The 20136-nt window shown below is 38.5% G+C and overlaps 1 protein-coding gene across 5 annotated transcripts in view; it reads left to right on the top strand.

The window, feature by feature from the left end:
* LOC148040734 (uncharacterized) overlaps positions 1-20136 on the top strand; it is a 71471-nt gene that overhangs the window by 30599 nt on the left and 20736 nt on the right. The window contains exons 2-3 of one of the 5 annotated variants that reach the window (XR_015687642.1): positions 6842-6996; positions 20008-20135. Coding sequence is in view for 4 of the 5 variants with exons in the window: in XM_087661277.1 (XP_087517403.1) it covers positions 6842-6996; positions 20008-20095 (243 nt within the window). In the remaining variant the exon portion in view is untranslated. The remainder of the gene's footprint in view (positions 1-6841; positions 6997-20007; position 20136) is intronic. The other 4 variants (XM_087661277.1, XM_087661286.1, XM_087661304.1 and 1 more) reach the window with 4 other exon arrangements.

Consider the following 20136-nt stretch of genomic DNA (forward strand, 5'->3'; position numbering starts at 1 on the left):
TGGGCACCGGTTGAGGATGTACACCAAAGTGTTAACAACCTACAACCTTGACCCAAAGGTGCTTAGAAAGTTCTATTGTGAATAGCATAGAGCGTGTCATTTTCATGATTGTCCGGTTCCTATGCTCTACGACTCCTTTTTGAGAGGGGGAGTTAGTAGAGGTGAGTTGGTGAGAGATGCTATGCTTCAATAGAAACTCGGAAAACTCGTGGGAGATAAACTTACCACCGCTATCACTCCTCATGCAGCCAACACGACGTCCAGTTTGGTTATGAACCAATAGTATCCAGGTAGAAAAAATATGTGAAAGCATCGGATTTATGCTTGAGGAAGTACACCCACATGTATTGAGAATGATCATCCACTATAAAAAAGAAGTATATCGTGCCATTCAAAGCGGCAATGGATGTCGGCCCACAAAGATCGACATGAATCAATCTAAGAGACTCCTCAGCACGATGTGTGGACTGTTTAGAGAATGGGGTACGGACCACGGTGCTGCTTTCATCGTGAGCTAGTTTTAGGCGGGGAAGGCCCTCAACCAGTTGACGGCGGGATAACTCATAAAGAGAGTCATAACCAATATGCCCTAAGCAAAAGTGCCAAAGACGCACATTGTTCTTAGGCTCCCAAGATGTGACTAATGCTTAGAAGTTGTGGAACACCGAGCCCTCGGTTGTCGGTTTGGTAAAAAAGTGAGTCATGTGGTAAAGGCCATTAGGCTGAGTCTCAATGTGAGTAATCACTAAACTAGTCTAAGAGTCAAGGATCTTGAATGTGGTCACTGTAAAGAAAACTGCTTGCCCCAACTGGCAAAGTTGTTGAATAGATAACAAGTTCACCCCAAGTTGGGGAACATGGTACACATTGTCCAACGAAGCCAGATCTGGACCCTTGTCAGTGGCAAAACTGAGGCTACCTTGAGTCTAAACCTTGATCGAGGAGTTGTTTTCTATGCGGACCTGCTTGGCTGTAGGGGCTCGGGTACGAAAAATGTCCTCTATAGGAGTCATATGATGTGTAGCTTCATTGTCCACAATCCAAACAGGAGTTGAAGTGCTCGGATGTGAGGAGTGGGCCTCTGTGGTAACCTCGTCACAGGAGGCAACTCACAAATATGGATGAGACTCACATCTGTTGTCTCTATGGAAGACGATGTGGGCCTTTGCAGACTAGTCAGACAAGCCCTTTGGAGTCGAAAACGTTGTCGACTGAGATGACTGAGCGGTGACAGTATGAGTCTAACCTTTAAATTGTCCCTTGCCATCACCCTGCCTCCCTTGCTGGGGGTTGCTTGACTGAGAGGCGGGGGTTTGAGACTTAGATTTGGGTGTTGTGCCTCTGGCCTTTGATCGACACTCGTCGTCAAAATGACCAGCCTTTTGACAATGTTGACAATACCTATTCTTTTTAGGTACATTCTGCCACCCTTGTTTGAGTTGTGATTGGGAGTTTTCTTGGGATTCCTGGGATGGATTTTTTTTTGATTTTTAGTAGAGGTTTGATTTTGTTTGCCCTTTCTTTGTTGCCCCTTCTGAGAATGAGCAACAAGAGCCCCCTCCTAAGAAGAATTCATGTGAAATTGATCGAACAACCGTGCGTAACGCAACAACTGATACTCAAATTCATAGAAAGTAGGCATTGTAGGCTTTGAAACTATACCTTCCACAAAATTGAAGTATTTTTTGGGTAGTTTGTTCAGAAATAATGTGACTTGATCGTTAGAGGAGTTGGGAGTCCCTATAGTGGAGAATTTAGCAAGAAGTCGCAGATACTCAGCCAACTTGACTTTCAAGTCATCCCGGTCTGTAATTTTAAAGAGTTGGAGCTCATGGTCAAGATTTATATAACAGGTCCTATCCCAAGCCACATAGCGGTCAGTCAAGTGTGCCCATTGTTTTGACACTAAGTCAAAATATTGAAGCTGAGAGTGAAACTCAGGTAATTAGCCCTGCATCAACTCGACAATAGCGGAGGCATTCTTAGCCTTCCATAAGTGGACAACCTCGTATATGGAATAAGTGCGGAATCTGATTTGGAGTTTCAACCCTTGTACAAGATCCCATAGGTTTTGAGAGTCAAGGACATGCCTCATCAAGTTCGACCAAGTGGTAAAGTTTGACCCGTTAAAATGAGTCTTATCATTGAAAGCATGCTTGGTAGAAGATGAGCCGGAACCATGAGGTGTCGTGAAAGTGGGATAAGATGGAGTTGGAGGGTAAGATGGTGGTGGTGGGTGTGTCTAATATGAAGAATGAGGGGAAAAAGGTGGGTCAGTAGAAATAGGCGGGGAGTGCCCAGTGAATGCCGATTGATGTGGAGGCACTGGAACAAGAATGTTTTCATAAGGTGCCGATGGAGGTTGAGGCACTAGGACACAAAAGCCTCCAAAGGTCGGCTGGGGCATAATAGAATGACTAGGAGGTCCACTAGGTAATGCTATAGAGGCAAGCTATGGTACCAACTGATCCACACTTGGGAGAGAGTGGGGGGGATACCCAGGCTGCAATGATCCTGAAAGTGTGTGAGAAGGTGAAACACCACTTGAGTGAGGAAAGGATGAGGTCTTGAAGGCGGTGCCTATGTTTCCATAACCCCCGGGTGCGGTGTAATGTGCAACATGAAGTGTTTGATAGGGGAATGTAAATGGTGTAAAAGAAAGTGGAGAAGCAGCGGAAGAATGTGGTGGGATAGGTGGGTTTTGAATTTGTGGTGTAAAAGGTGCAGATGCATTTAGTTCATTTTTACCATTTAATGATTGAAAATGAAATGATGATGATGATGATGCACCATGCAATGTAGAAATAGGAATACCAAATTCATTTTAATTTTGAGAAGAAAACTGAAAAGAAGGAAGGGTAGAAGAAGAGATATTTGGCTTTTTCTTACAATCCCCATGACATGTGTTAACATACAAGAATTGGTCTTGAAGAGAACATTTTCCGTAGTTAACAAATTATGCTCTATCTTCCTCGTGATTGCAAAGCAGAAGTAAAAGACGAAGGAACAAAAGACGAATCTAAAGTACCTTGCACCGGAGTGGACGGAAGAGGATGAAAGAACGGAACATACTTTGGATCTCTTTCTCCAATAGGGGGGGACCCATCTTGGAGGGAGGTCTCGATGGCCCTGCAGTATCATCATATTTACGTGCAACATTTGAAGAGAGAAATTCATGCATACCTTCATTGAGTAGCTTCTCTTGAAGGGTGATCCTTCGATCGAGCTCCTCAATCTTCTTTCGTCTAAAGTCCGTGATCACATGATATTCTTCAATGGAAAGCTTGCATAGCCTTTTTTCCGTGTTGTCAGAAGTGTCTTCCACCATGTTGGAACTTTGTGGAGCAAGTTGTTCTACCCACTCTCGCTCGGTTCTTGGCATAGGTTGTTGTGGAGATTGAATTGGTGCTGATGTGTTCGAAGTCATTTGAACTTACTATTGTTATTGCTTCTTATCGAGAGCTTTCAGATCAAAGGCCTAGGGTTCTCAGAGAGTACCAGACTATGATACCATGTAAAGAAATACTCTGACATAGAAACACAAATAACAATCGTACAACAAAGCACAGATTAATAAAAAGAACTTAGTTAGGGTTAGGATAACTTAGAGACAATGAATACAGAAAATAATTAAAGTGATATAACTGCTGAATATTCAATGCTCATGCAGCAAATATACTATGTAGTGAATGAAAACTGAACCTCGAACTCCTATATCTCAAGGATCATGGTAGGGGTAATGAGTTGGAGAGGGTGTTGTACTCTGAACGGATCCCGAATCGTAGCAAGGCAGCCTCTAGATGTCGAACACTAGCAAACACAATGGTGAGAAGTTGGATTTGATGGAGACAATAGTGAGGAGAGAAAAAAACTAAAAACGCAGGCAGGAGAGAGAAAGACTAAAAACGTAGGCTGTAGGAGAGAAAGACTAAAAACGCAAGCAGGACAGCTTGGCAACAACCTGCAGGAGCTGCGACAGCTGGAGAAGAGAGAAAACTGCCAAACGCAGGCTGGACAACTTGTAGAAGCTGGGTGATAGCTGGAGGGGAGAGAAAACTGCCAAATGTAGGCTGCAGATGACATGGCAGGCAGTACGGCAGTAGGTTTGTGGAGAAACAGTAGCCACTTGGCTGGGATCAGCTCCAAATTGCATGAAGAGGGCTGAAAATCAGGTGCCAACTGATGTAGACATCAATGGACAACTTCGGCTGAGATGTCCTCCATGAACAAGGTGTGGGTAGCAAGCTGAAACACTTGAAATCTGCAAAAACGAGATTGAGGGCTGAATGGAGGGCAACATACCTATTTGTAGAGAGTTTGGGCCCTCCCAAGTGGGTTTGTGCTTACGGGACACAAAAACTCTCTAGAATTGCGCTTCTTTTAAATAAACAAGGTTTCTTCATTAATTAAGCAAGTTTTGGGGCTGTTCAAGTAAAACTAATGCATTTTTAGCTCAACACTGTTTGCTCTTGCTTTTACTCCAGCTTTTGCCTTTGTTTCTTACCTATTACCCCTCTTTTGGTGAGTTGTCTCTAAGATGATAGGCTGAACCATTGCCTTCTGCATTGGACTTTCTTATAATCTCCTCATTGAGAATAGAGTCCCTAATACCATCGAAGGTTAAAGCAAGGTTGTTGCTCAATGAAACAACCAAAGACTCTTAGCTATCAGGCAAAGTCATCAACAAGAAAATGGCCTTTAATTTATCATTGAAGGGCTGCAAACTAGAGTCTTGCAACAACTGGCTCAAAATCCTTGTGAAAGCACTCAAATGCTTCGATGTTGGCTTAGACTCATCCAACTCCATGTTTACAAGCTTTCGCATGAGATGCACTTGCTTTATTGGAGTTGTATTTTCGTAAGTGTCCATTAACTTTTTTCATATGGCATAAGCTATATCAATACACTTAATGTCTGTAAGTACATCATCAAATACAACCGTTTTAATGTATGCAATGGTCTTCTTGTTGATTCTAGCCCAATCCTCATTTGTCATAGCTGCAGGCTTGACTTCCAAAAGAGTATCATCACAATCCTTGAGAAACAAAATGCCTTGCATCCTGTCATTCCACAAGTCGAAAAGAGTGCCATTAAACCTCTTGATTTCAAGAAGGGATTTAGTATCATTGTTGCTCGAAGCATTTGCAGTCATTTTTCAGCAATATACCCAAAGATCAATACTACAATTTATGACAGCAAACAGTGAGTTGAGTATTCGGCTAATATCAGCCCAAATTTTCAATCAATGAGAGCAAGGTTTAGTCCAAGTACATGTACAGCAGTAGAACGGATGACTTTCATCAGTGTAACTGAAATTTCAGCATATACTCAAAGCATAGATCACTGCCAGGTGACTCCCACTTCAGCAGTACCACCGAAAGTACATCTGCAACAATCCCAGATCTGCAAGTGATCACTAAGACTGCTGCAACATGACTATTCAGGGATACATCAACTCAATGGGAGCTGACCAACATATGTACTGCATACATATGTGACCAAGTACTTCTGATAGACAAAAGAAAACAAGATTCTTTGCAATTTCTTCAGATAAATCTCACTGCTTATAGCACCAAGATTGCATCAGCAATGTTTCCAATGTACATTTCATACATCATTTTTGCCAAAATTCTCAAATGTCAGCAAAAGCCCCAAAATTTTACTGACCAATCTGCACTGATTGCATTAATACATGAACCCAAGAACGTAAAATGGGCAAAATTAGTAAAAATTGCCAAAATCTTGCAAAAGCCCCAAAATTCTCGGGTTAAAAATGTGCGTTGATGTCAACAAATTTGACTAAGCTAAGCAAAAATTTACTGATATGAGAAAAGCCCCAAAATTTTCGGAGCCAATGTGCGCAATTTCTGCAATTTCCTGGTCAGATTGTCTTGTTCTGGATCACGGTTCCCAAATCCGGGAAAACCCCCAAAATTTTCAACCAAAATGGTGGTGTGCTTGTGCTTGCGAACAGCTGATAGAGAAGGGAGAAAAACAAAATTCCAGATTTTTAAAAAAAGTCGTTGACCTGCCCGTTTGTTGCCTAGCCCCATTGGCCTGTCATGCACAGTCTATCTGGCCCATTGGCCCATCTCACTGGTCAACCTGGTTGCCGTGTTGGTCAACCCGTTGCCTGTTGGGCCCGTCCAAAACTGGTCGCCTGCTGGTCTGAGTGCTGCACGTGACCTTTACTGGTCGCCTTCACCCCAACTCTGTCTGCTGCACACTGTGACTGCCCTGCTTCCTGTGTTGAGTGCTGCCTGTCGACTGCTGTCAGTCCTGTGACCTGACACACTTGTTGACTACTACCTGTCCTGCGACCTGGCACACTCTTGGGAAGCGCAAGTGCTGTAACCAACTCTCTGATACCAGTTGTTGAGTGCGAGACTGGAATGAGCAGGGGTAGAGCTGAGAGCTGAGAGAATCAAATGTGAGTGTACCAGTGTGTTGCATGGTACACAAAGAATAAAAATGTATTTATATGTTAGGGTACAAGTAAAGGGTGTGTTCACACCCCTAAGTTTATACACACGGGACGAATGGGAGTTTACACCCAACAATTTTCTGCCCATTTATAAATGTTTAACAAGGCAGGCAGAAGGAAACAGTATTTCTGCTTGCACCAGGATGTCAAAAGCGATGTTGGAACTCATAAAGATTCCATATGTTCGAAAGGGATTTCAGCTAGGTATTCTTATTCTTATTCTTTTGGGTGTGGGTTGAAAATACACGTACATTGAATCTTGGTGCAAGTGTGCGAGGGAGATTATATGATGAATCAAGAAGCTTGCAAGTTTATTGTTTTAGCTGAACTAAGTGCCCTTGTGTCTGGTTAAACTAGGACAGACATTTTACTGCAGAGGTGTTTGTGGATCCCTTGGAGCAGGCATTAATTGAAGCTCTTGATGCTCGTGATTCCCTCAACTTGCTTTGTGAAGAAATAAGAGCATTGACATTGGAAAGGCTGTCAAACTCTGATGGACAAAGACCTAGGAGGTAATAAAGCTCATATATATCTTGTTGTAACTTAGATTTTGAAAATTTGAAATGTGTAAATTGACACATTGAAAGCATCAAAGCAGTTGTTAGAATCATAATAATAACACTTTTTGCTCTTCACTTTTAATTATGTGGCTCCTTATTAATGTCAAGAGAAGCTTAATCATACTGTAGATGAACACAGCCATCATTCCTGTTTAAGTTTCAGCTGATGGTTCTAACTTGCCCTTAGGCTTTATTGGCACCAAACATTGCTTGAAGCAGATACCTACCTTCTTGTGCCACATGGAAGCGACCTTTTGCCTACTTGGTATCTAGAGAGGAGCTTGTAGAAAGTCACAAGCAACAGAAAAACTGATTTTTTTAATCACTAGGCCAAACAGTGCAAGGTGCATTGGTTGTAAAGGTGTGAATTTTCTTAAACTAATACTGACTAATAAATCCTGACAAACAACAATATCAAAAGAGATACTTGGTGCTAGATAATGTGGAGTACTTACAAACATACGATTAAAAATGAATAAAAGTATATATGTTGAAATTCATAATAGATCAGGCTTAGTAGCTAAAGAAGGATTAATTATAAAGAATAGCCCTGGGATAATAGATCCAGATTATCAAGGGACAATAAAATTAATATTATATTCTTTACATAAGAATGTAATCATAAAACCAAACACAAAGATAGCACAATTAATATTTAGGAAAAAGACAGAAGTAAGATTCATAGATACAAATAAAAAACATATAAAGATCACATCTATAAAACAAAGAAATACATCAGGATTAGGAAGTACTGATGGAACTGCCTGAGATAAATATACAATCTCAGAATATTGAAGTCTCTAGACTACCACTAGGAAGCTATCGCTTCAGGGGTGCACAGTTTGGGAGATTCCAGCCCTTTGGTCTCATCAACGATGCAGATACATGGGGAAACAATCAATTAAATTGGATATCACTTTATCTCATAAAAACATTTGGAGTCAATACTTCAATAAGATATGAGAATAAAGATCAAATGATTAAGGATTTGCAAAATCACATTGCAAATATAGAAGTCAAGATTAAAAATCTTGAGAAAATCCAGAATCAAGAACAGTTAGAACAGTTTCTTCATCATGAAGCAAATATGGTTCTAAAATTACAAAATATAGAAACAAGGTTAACAAACATAGAAAGAATGTTGAGTAAGAACTTTGTCACTGATCTTTCAGGATTCAAAACAGCTCAAGCAATTGGAAGATCATTATCATAATGGATATCATGGACTTTGCAGAAACCATTGTTGCAGTCAAAAGTGATATTGAAAGAACAATATCAGTCAAAAGACTTGGCAATGATGTAGTAAATATCAGCACTATGACCACTATGCAAGCTAGCCTTATTGCCATAAATGTATTTTGGTTAGAAGCTGCATGGAGTATTCATCACTGAAACCAGCCTTCCTTCTCGGATAGGGTGGTTTAACCTGATTAAGCACTTAATTACAGCAATTAGCAAATGAACATAAATTGAAATGCTCACTTATTTATTTAATTTCAATTGCTGATGGATAAATTACAAGCTGAGATTTCACAATCTTCTTGGCTGATTCAAAAGCCCCTTGCTGTTCCAATAATTAGCAAAGCATTCGGGCAAATTATCCCTTGATTTTAACCCAGGATTTGCTCTAATGGAACCCCAATTGGTCAAATGCTGCCCCAAATTCACAATAGATGGGTTGGCATCTGAAATCCTCACAATTCCATGAATTTCTGATGTTGATTTCAGTGTGCAATGCCTTTGACTGATGGCACGGGTCCCAAGGTGGTTGCTAAACCCTAATTACTGCTGTAATTTAGGGTTTACAGCAGTAAACTCTTTGCTGTCCACCAAATTTGGTTGTACTCTGCTATCCATAGCTGAGAATTTCTGAGAATACTTGAGCATAGATTGGAGGAGATGAGAGAATGCTGTAGAAAGAGAGAAAATCAGCTGAAATGTATCTTCTGATTTGTAGCTCTGATGACAAATTTGATGGCAACAACAGCTTCAAAAGGGGGGTAACACACTAGCTCGGTTGGCGAGACCTCCTCTCCTATAGCTGCCTCTCTTGAGGCGGAAGAGAAAAGCTGCTGCCCCCTGTCCTGTCGCGGCGCGTGATCAGTCGTTGTCGCCTCTCAGAGCCAAATCTGATCACCTCCTCTCCCTCCATTAAACTCCGAATGGCTGCCATTTAGCTTCCACCAACCTCCAACAGCCTTCTCACTAGTTGTGTGGGAAAGTTTTGCCAAGTGGCAACCTTCCTAATGCATTTTCAACCATTAAATTAAATTTTCAGAATTAATTAATTCTGAAAATTAATTTCAGCCCTTTTGACCTTGCCCAAAATTAACATGTCCATCTAGAATGAAATTGGGTAGGCCATTTGCAACTTGGAGTGGTTCCCAACCTTTGTTGACCCTTAGACTAGCATTAATTAATTAATTAATGCTAGTCCTTAGTGTCACCATTGACACTTAATGGCCAAACAATTGTCCTAAGGTCCAACCTGGCACCAACTGACCACCAAAACCCAATTGGCATAACTTAACACAACTTTTGCCTTTAACACCCACTGCATTCTTGAGATCCTTGGTCCGTTTCCATGAAATAACTGCCATGTGCATCACATGTGCTAAACAACCTTGCACATTAGATTAGTAACTTAATCAAATGTTACTAGCAAGATTAAAGCATCTCAAAATTTCACGTCCCTGTGACAGTCACCATGTAGAATTTGATCATGAATATCATTTTCTTGGCTATGAGCGAATGGCCATAGCAAAAGCTAAAAGAATGTATTATGATCGTATGAACCTAAATGGTTGATCACGAAGCTCAAATAGCTCGGCTACAAGGCTTAATCGCCAATAATGTTTCTTACTGTTGGGCTACCAATAGAGATGGAAACAATGTAATAACCTGTTGGGATCCTCCAATACAAATCATGTATGATATCATCCGCCAACTGGCCTTTGTAAGATATCATCCGCCAACTGGCCTTCATAGATTTACATATATGAATCCAACCCCGTCAGCTCCACTAGCTGATTTAATATCACAACTAACTCAAAACACGAGTTTAGGAGATGCTATCTCAGCTATTGAGATACTCTCAGACGAATATCCTCAAAATCTAGAACGATATACAGCAATGAGTTCTAGAGCTTCTACTAGCCGATATAATTCTGCTAGATATAAAAACCTAGCAGACGCCTGGAAACACAACTATGAGAATCATACAGAAATACCAAGTAGTGGTACCTAGCTAGATTTAGACTGTAAGAAAGACATAGACAAAGCAATTGGAACATGGGTGAAATCCATGAATCATGCTTTGGTCACTAAAAAGATCAAAATAGAGGATGTACCATCCTTTATTATCACTTCATTTCAAGGCAATGTCACACATTGGTGGCAAGCCCAAACAAATGAAGAAAGAAATAAAATAAGAACAGGAAATGCAGCAGTTAGTGCTGTAAACTCCAATGAAGATTACAAGCGAATCATTGAAAGATTCGAAGCTGCCATACGACGCGAATTTCAAGGCGAAGAATGGCATCAACATAAAGAAGAAGAACAAAAACTTCTTCATTATGAAGCATATAATAACCTTCAACAACTTTGCATAAAAACAATGTGCAGATTTGAAGGGTATACATGTGCATTTTCCAAATATTATTATTTGGGACTTGGAGATGAAAGGTTATCAAATGCAAAGGAACTTTACTTTGCTAAGCTACCCTACCCTTACAATCAAAGATTGTCTTGGGGGTACAAAACCTGGTTAAAAGAAAAAACAGATACATTAGGTGCTAGAATAAGGTATGCACGCTTTTGTATTAATAACTGGTGTCGAAATGCACAACAGGAAAGAATCATTTCGAAGCATGTTAAAACAGGTTTATGCTGTCCTCAGAACAGTGAAAAATTGATTTTTGGAGATATACTGTCTTCAAAACAACCTTGTAGGAAATATTCTAAAAGGACCAATTTTAGAAAGAAACGATTCTATCCTAGGAAGATTCCTTACCGACATATGGGTCGATACAAAAACAGAAGAATACTCAAAAGAAAAAGGGGAGATAATAATAAGAAAAAGCCAAAAGAATGTAAATGCTGGCTATGTCAGGAAAAAGGGCATTATGCAAATGAATGTCCTAAAAGGAAAGAGAATACAAACCTGAATCAAATATATAAAGAATACTTAACAGACTATTCTTCAAAAGATAATGCAGAGACATTCATAATTTTAGAAACAGAAACACTATCTGATAATGAATGAGATAATTGCTCAAGCTATTGAACATGAAGAAGAAGAAGAAGTTAATTCTTCATTTCAAAGAGATCTTCTTTTTGACAAAACTGTCTTAAAGAAAATAGCAAATGACACAGTGAAGGACACTTCACAAAAAGCTTTTGATAAAGGAATCATTAAAAATTGGACCAAGCTATTCAATAGAGACAACATAATATACTACGCATTAAAAATCAAAGAACAATCTATAGATATTCACATGCAAAGGGAAATATCAATTTACCATTGACACTTGCAAATGATATAAAAGAAAAACTTAAAAAGATAAATGAAAAAGATAGAAATAAAATATGATATGTGCATATAGGAGGAATTTATATTATCCTAAAAGCACACTATAGAGAAGGGATAGACACACCCATCAAACTTGCAATTCTAGATAATAGAATAAAAAATAGACAACATTCATTGTTAGGAATAATGAAAGGAAATCTTGCATATCAACAGCTAGGTTTCTACGTATTTCCTAAATATATGATAAGTCTACAAGATCATAATATAGATTCAGTTGCTACATTAGCATACAAATTTGATAACTATGATATGTTCATTGAGGGAACAAAGCCATTCAATATACATTATGCTATTAGTTATGCAGTAACCAATAGTGTTCATTCTATAAATTTCAAAAATAGAGATGTAATTTCTATGGATGAAATATACTCCGGATTTGAGGAAATTGAACTTCCAACAATCCAAAGACCATTACTTTTGGATGACAAAGAGTGGGATTTAGACCTAAAACCTAAATCACTACCCTTAGCAAAATCTAATCAAAAGAATACTTACATAATTGATGATGGCATATTAAAACTATTACCATCAACATCAAAACAAAAAACCGGGGATGTTATAAATAGTACAAAAAACTATTACACTAAACACTTCATAATTCTTGGAGAAATATTCAATGGACAACATTGGAAACAAATAAAAGTATTGTTAGATATAGGTGCTCATGAAAATTACATACATAAAGAAATAGCAAAAAATCTAACAAAAATCCAATTACTAAATAACCATAAATATGTACATCTATGGACAAACAAAGAATGGAATATTACCGAGTCTGTAGAAGCAAGACTTAGGATTGACAATCAAAATATAGAAATACTTTATTGGTAGATGAAGGTATAACTTCAGACTATCCAGTAATTCTAGAAATGAGATTCTTAGAAAAAGAATGTGAAAATTATAAAATTGAAAATGGAACACTTGTATGTACAATCAAAGGAGTAAAAATACAAGCTGATAAATGCTTGGAATAGGGAAACCCTTCTCAGGAATCAATAATAATATATATATAAAGATACATGTATTTACAAAGAAAATAAGCAGAGAATTTAATGCTTATTTAGATAACGGTTCATTATATCAGTATGCAAAAGAGAAGTTTTGCATAATGAAGAATGGATTGAAGATAATGATAATATGGTAACTGGACACGATATGAGTGGCCATGTCACTAAGTATAACCTTATAGCAAAATATGTAAAAATACAGATTGAAAAATTAATAATCAAAATTCCAAGATTATATCAAAACAATAAAACAGGAGTAGATATCATTCTTGGTAACGGTTTCATAAATCTTTTCAAAGAATATCATCAATCGAAGGATAAATAACCTTTATAACACAATGTGATACCATGGTAAGTACTAAGAGACTTGAATATGATATAAATAGAATCATGCAGAATGAACAAGTCAAAAAGACATACCAACACAAGTTTGAAGAACTTTCTAAGCATTCTGAAAAGCTATGTTCTGAAAATCCACTATAATTTTGGGATAAACATAGGACATATGCAAAAATTGAACTCACAGAAAACAAGATAATCCAAAATAGACCTATAGTCTATAATCAAGAAGACCAAGAAGAATTCAAAAAACAAATACAGGAACTACTACAACAACATATAATTCGACCAAGCAAAAGTCCTCATAGTTCTCGAGCTTTCATGGTTAGAAATCATGCTGAAATAAAAAGAGGAAAAGCTAGAATGGTTGTAAATTATAGAACACTTAATAAATACACAAAATTCAATCGGTACATCTTGCCCAACAAATTATTGCTTCTTGATAGAATCAGATATAAAAACATCTTCTCAAAATTCGATTGTAAAAGCGGATTTTGGCAAATCAAACTAGAAGATTCTAGTATTGAGTATACTGTCTTTTCAACACCACAAGGCCATTATGAATGGCTCATATTGGCATTTGGATTAAAAAATTCACCACAAGAATTCCAACAATGGATGGATAAAACTTATGAACCTATTTCATCATTCTGTATAGTATATGTTGATGATATACTAATAATGAATAAATTCTTAAAACAACATGAAAAACACCTGGAAAAATTCTACCAGATTACTCAAAATAATGGAGTAAATCTTTCATATAAAAAAATGGTTTTATGCCAAGAAAAAATTGAATTCTTAGGCATGATAATAGATGCACAAGAAATAGAATTACAACCACATATATTTGAAAAGGTATTACTTTTTCCAGATGAAATTCAGGATGTCAAACAATTACAGAAATTTTTAGGATATGCTAATTATGTTGAGATGTTTTTACAGGATTTAACAGGCACAAGAAATCCTTTACAAAAATTGTTACGGAAAAATACTCTGTGGAAGTGGACATTAACTCACACAACTTGTGTAAAAACAATTAAGAATCAATGTAAAAATCTTCCTCGTCTACGACTACCCTCGACTGATTCTTCCTTAATCATCGAAACTGACGCCTCGGAACAATTTTGGGGGGGAGTATTAAAGGAACAACTAAAAGATAATACTAATGAAGCCATTTGTAGATACTGCAGCGGTACATTTACGCAGACTGAAAAAGCATATTACTCGAATGAAAAGGAGGTACTAGCGATAAAAAGAACTATTGAGAAATTCAAGTTCTTTTTATTACCAGTAACTTTCAAGGTAAGAACAGATAACACGTAGGTAAGAGGATTAATATTTAATAATCTTGACAACCTGTCTCAATATGGTAGATTACGGAGATGGCAACTTTTCTTCTCATATTACAATTTTACAATTGAACATATAACATGAAATACTAATGTTTTTGTTGATCTTATGACTAGAGAAGCGACCGTTCAAACATAATGGAACAAATCAAGCAAAAGCTAGAGGAAGTTCTGATTGAACTTGAAAACATAAAAGACAAAGTTAATAAATCTTTGAAAATATTGGATATTTGTATATTTTATAGAAAAAGCTCATATAAATCTCGGTGCTTTTGGGATCTACTTCAACAAACACTCAAACTACAACTGTATCATCTGTCTTAGTGCAGAATGATCTCGCTTCTGCAAAGAAGTATAACATCTCTCTTGAAAAAGAGTATAACTCCGCTTGTGAAAAGAAGTATAAGTCTTTGGGCAACCAAATTGATGCAGTCCGTGAAATACCGGAAACTATCATAAAACCAGAGCTCGTCTCTGAAAACTCTTTTGCAGGTACAATCAATGAAGGCGTATATGCAGCCATCTATCCAAGGGACTTCGTGAAGGAGTACCAGAAGACAGTTTCTCGAATTTCCGAGATAACTGGATACCAACCACCTTATGTAAAGATCCAACAAAGTCTTTACCCAAGGATAATCACCCTACCAAGAGCAGATTAAGAATTTGTCAAACGACTTTTCTACTTCGGCTTCTTGGACCAGATCTACACCACAAATTCTCTAGAAGAAATAAGATTTCTTCCAGACATCTTTCTCTAGGTAGGAAATTTCCTACTAGAGAAAAATCTCATTGCTTAACTTAATTACAAAATCTTTAATGCTACTCCAAAACCTAATTTCCCTCGTGGAGTACACTTTGTAATCCTAAGAGAAGTAAAAAAGCACGAAACATTCTCTATCTAGAATTATGACAACAACTCAAACAATCACAAAACTCATATTACCGGATCACCTTTCAAAAAAGCACAAGGCTTGAATGTAATTCTCAAACAAATGCAAAAGATAATCACTGAAGGAAAAGGACACATTGTCAGCAAGGTCTATCAACAGGCTGACGTGACAGTTATGATACAAGATTACTCTCCTATGACTGAAAAAGATAAAAACACTTTGACAAAAATTAGGGTGAAGATATTAGAAAATAAAGAATCATCAGAAAAATGCTGCAAGATTATTTGTCGTGAGCATCACAAACAATGTAACAAATGTATTATAAAAATCAATCCTTTTCAAAAAGAAGAAAAGGACAAAAGCATCTTTGAAAAAGAAAAAGAAAAGATATGAACGATCGCCCATATATACCGATCATATCACATCAACTTTAATAAAAGTAATAGATGCTAAACTTTACATCTCAAAAGATAGATGCTTCACGCAATAACCTTTACACCTCAAAAGAAAGATGTCTCTCGCAACAACCACCAATAATTCAAAAGACTCCTCACTCTTCCTATATAAGGAGACCCAGGACTCCTTCTTAGACATCGGAAGAAGGAGAGACAAGAGAACGCATAGATGTATAGCAACTAAGACTCTCTAGAAGAGCCATCCGGCGGAAGCCATAGCCTCATAACCCAATCTCTATATACTAATGTATCATTTCCTTCCTCTTGCAATATATGAGTTGATTGTCAGAGTTGTCACATACTGTCCAATTCTGAGTACGCTTTGTAGGGCAAGGTTAGGCATAGAGATCGAGGTAGACAGACCTTACGCGCAGAGAGAGAGAGAGAGAGAGTGCGAGTAAGCAGAGTAGAGAGTGAACATGTTTTTGTCGGTACAATGACAAGAGTACCACTTTAGGTTTTAGATAGATATATGCATGAAAGTACAATGTGCTAAGGGTGTGTTCACACCCGTGCACATATAAAAGGCACGATGGCCCTTTATTCCCAACCACCTCCCACCTAAAGGCAATTTGTCTTAAGAAGAGAAAATAATCAGCTAAGTCTAAGTATGTACAAAGCTGAAATAAATATATCTATCCAACTTCCATCATCTGTCGGCAATGAGCAAACCGCTTTGCTAGAAGACCCTTCGTGAGAAGGTTTGCAGGATTATCATCTGTATGTACTTTGACAAGCTCAATGCTCTTGCTGTCAAGTGCATCTCTAATGAAGTGGTACTTCACCTGTATGTGCTTTGTCTTTGCATGAAAGACAGGATTCCGTGCTAGCATGATAGCACTTTGACTATCACAATGGAGAACAGGTAACTTTGTGATGCCAAACTCTCCCACGAGACGTGAAAGCCATAAAGCCTCCTTGCATGCCTCAGTGGCAGCTATATACTCTGCCTCTGTAGTAGACAATGCAACACACTTTTGTAGTGTGGAGATCCAAGAGAGTGCTCCTCCTATGAAAGTAAACACATACCCAAAAGTGGACTTCCTGCAGTCCGCATGACCAGCATAGTTTGCATCCGTAAAGCCAACAATAGATGCCTTCAGCTTTCCAAAGCAGATGCACAACTCCTTTGTGCCTTTGAGGTATCTCATAATACCTTTCACTGCCTCCCAGTGCTTCTTGCCAGGGGTTGCCATGTATTTGCTAACCACTCCCACTACAAAAGCAATGTTAGGACGTGTAGCAACCATAGCATACATCAAACTGCCAACAGCTGAAGCATATGGTATCTTAGCCATTTCTGCCTTCTCATCATCAAATGTAGGGCTGTCCTCTGCACCGAGTTTCACATATGGAGGTAATGGAACCCCAATTGTTTCCCCCCCTCCATATTGAAACGCTGCAAAACTTTGGAGATATACTCCTGCTGAGATAGATACAGTAAGCCTTTAGATCTATCTCTGAATATTCGCATGCCAAGAATGTGATTTGCATCACCCAGATCCTTCATGGCAAAGCTGCCATGAAGACTTTGCTTCAATGAATCCAAGGCATGAGTATTCCTGCGAGCAATCAACATGTCATCAACATGCAAAACCAAGATAATCAGGCTACCATCTGCTACCTTCTTGGTGTAAAAGCAATGATCCACTTGAATTCTATAAAAGCCTTGGGATTGCATGAATGTATCAAACTTATGATACCATTCTCTTGGTGCTTGTTTCAGCCCATACAAACTCCTTTTGAGTTTACATACCATTTTTCTTTTCCTTGTTCAACAAACCCTTCAGGTTGCTGCATATATATGTCTTCATGTAGATCACCATGTAAAAATGCAGTCTTTACATCCATCTGTATGAGCTCCATATCCTCAATTGCAACCAAGCCCAAAATGGTTCTCAATGTAGTCATCTTGACTATAGGAGAGAAAATCTCATCAAAGTCAATTCCATGCTCCTGCTTGTATCCCTTTGCAACCAATCTTGCTTTGTACTTTGGTGAGGAACCGGAAGTGACCTTCATTTTGTAAACCCATTTGTATGGAAGGGTTTTCTGCCCTTTAGGCAACTGCACCAAGTCCCAAGTGCCATTTTTTTCAAGAGATTCCATCTCTGACAGCATGGCTTTATACCATTTCTTGCTGTCCTGTCTGTCCAAAAAAAACTCTAGTTGGGAATGGGTGAGCTAAGCGTTCGACCCAACAATGAGACGATAGTGAGGAGCTATAAAAGGCACCAAGTCATGTCAAAGAAGAATGATAGGGACCAAGGGCCATGAAAAAGGGATGCAAGTGGCGTGGGATCATGGTTTGATGACGAAAGAAAGAGTTTGTTGCAAATAGAGAAGGCCAATAGGAGATTGTAATCAATAAAGAAGATCCTCACAGCCTTGGGAATCCCCATTTGAAAAACGAAGGGTGAGGGAATCCACAAGTGCGTCATTGATATCACTCCCCTCTTAAAGGGATGGAGGGCATGAGGAAACCACTTGAGGAGGGGGTGGGGGATGGGATAGAACATGTGGAAGGGGTTTTGCGATAGAAATTTGCCTTGGAGCCTTGAGGGTCCTTTGCAATGGAAGGGGAATTGAGCCTTTGTAGCCCCCTCTTATTCCAACCTATTGCAAAAATGAAAAATGAAACTTGAACAAGTATCCTCCACAAATTGCTTGCTGAAGACAACCGGGATATCGAGTTTTCTAAGGCCATGAACTAAGAGGAGATGAAAGCCCAAGTCCGAACATGTAGGACTTTTGAAATGGAGCTTGAAGATGGACAATTAGGCAATAAAGGCACAATGCTAACACCACAAACAAGCACCGTAAGAGGTGTCACCAATAGTGTTTTACCCCCTAATGAATGGAGATCCTAGAGCCAATCTCCTCAAGGAGTCATATGATGCAATGCATCATTGTCAATGAGCCAAGGCCTCTCAGAAGATGAGACAACAAAGAAGACTCCTCATGGAGCACTGACTCATGAGTACTAACAGTTGTAGCTTGAGAAATCGAGGTAGAAGGCTCAGATGATATAGCTCCTTTCTTTTGTCCTAAACAAAGGTGAGAGTATTTCTTTTAGCACTTCTCGTCTAGGTGTGAGGTCTTCCTACATGTTGGATACTTGGGATATCCTTGGCACTTCCCCTCTGAATTGTATTAGAGTTTGTAGATAACTTTGATTCTTGGACTTCTTCTTTTTGTCTTTCTTTTACTTGGCTTGTTGTTTACCTAAAGATGATGTTGCAAAGGTACAGCTTTGTGCTCTGTGTCTCTTATAGAACGTCTCCTTGTGATGCGCATCTTACTCAAGCACCATCGGGACTAGCCCCTCCCAAGTGATAGTATCCCTTGTACAAGATGTGAGAAGATTGGCGTAGAACACATCATACTTCGGTGATGAGATGTGAGAGAAAGTGTCATAGCTATGTCCTCTGTTCCAGGGGATGTAAGCTCATCCTGAATCTTCTCCATCTTGTTGATATGGTCCTTCATCATAGGGGAATCTGCAACAACAAAGAGTGTTCGAAGCTTCAACTTGATGCATATGCAATGTGTGAATGTTTTGACATGGTAAAGAGATGCCAATTTCTCCAAAACTTTGCAGCGATGTGGATATGTCTTACTTACATGCATGAGCACAGAATCTGCACAACTCAGGAAAAGGAAAGAGTGGGCTCTGGCATTCTTCTGATCCCAAGTTACTGAGTCTGTAACTGATCCAACATGAGAATCCTGGAACTTTGTCCACTTATACCACAGTCTTGGGCATTGCACAGTGCTCACTTTTGGTCAGCCTGGCAGCTTTTGTTTTTGGCTGTTGATTCATATCAGCTTGTCTTTACATACAGTGTGTAGACTGCAATATTAATGTCTCTTAAGGATAACATGAGAAGGCGAGCTGTGAAGTGAGTTGTACTGAAAACGTTTTTCTTTGCATGGATACTTACTGCTATGTGGTTTTATGAATTTGCACTCTTTCTGATGGAATATAAACATATTATTGACTTAACAGTCTTTTGGTGGTTGAACTATTGTAATATGGAGATTAGATTTATAAATTTTTAATTGTTGGGAGTATGCTACAGAACTTTTGGTGTGATTTATAGTGTGTAGACTGCAATATTAATGTCTCCTAAGGATAACATGAGAAGGTGAGCTGTGAAGTGAGTTGTACTGAAAACGTTTTTCTTTGCATGGATACTTATTGCTATATGGTTTTATGAATTTGCACTCTTTCTGATGGAATAGAAACATATTAGTCTTTGGTGGTTGAACTTTTGTAATATGGAGATTAGATTTATAAATTTTTTAATTGTTGGGAGTATGCTACAGAACTTTTGGTGTGATTTATGAGAGTTTGGAGTTGAGCCTTCCAAAGCTTGCTGAACAATTTGAAATCGAAGCTGAAGATGTCCAGGAAGTACTTAAGATATTTTATGACATATACACCCTTCAAGCATG

This window comes from Lygodium microphyllum, chromosome 2, assembly GCF_053477565.2.
Source record: "Lygodium microphyllum isolate KBCC chromosome 2, Lygodium_microphyllum_v1.1.10, whole genome shotgun sequence".
NCBI lineage: Eukaryota > Viridiplantae > Streptophyta > Polypodiopsida > Schizaeales > Lygodiaceae > Lygodium > Lygodium microphyllum.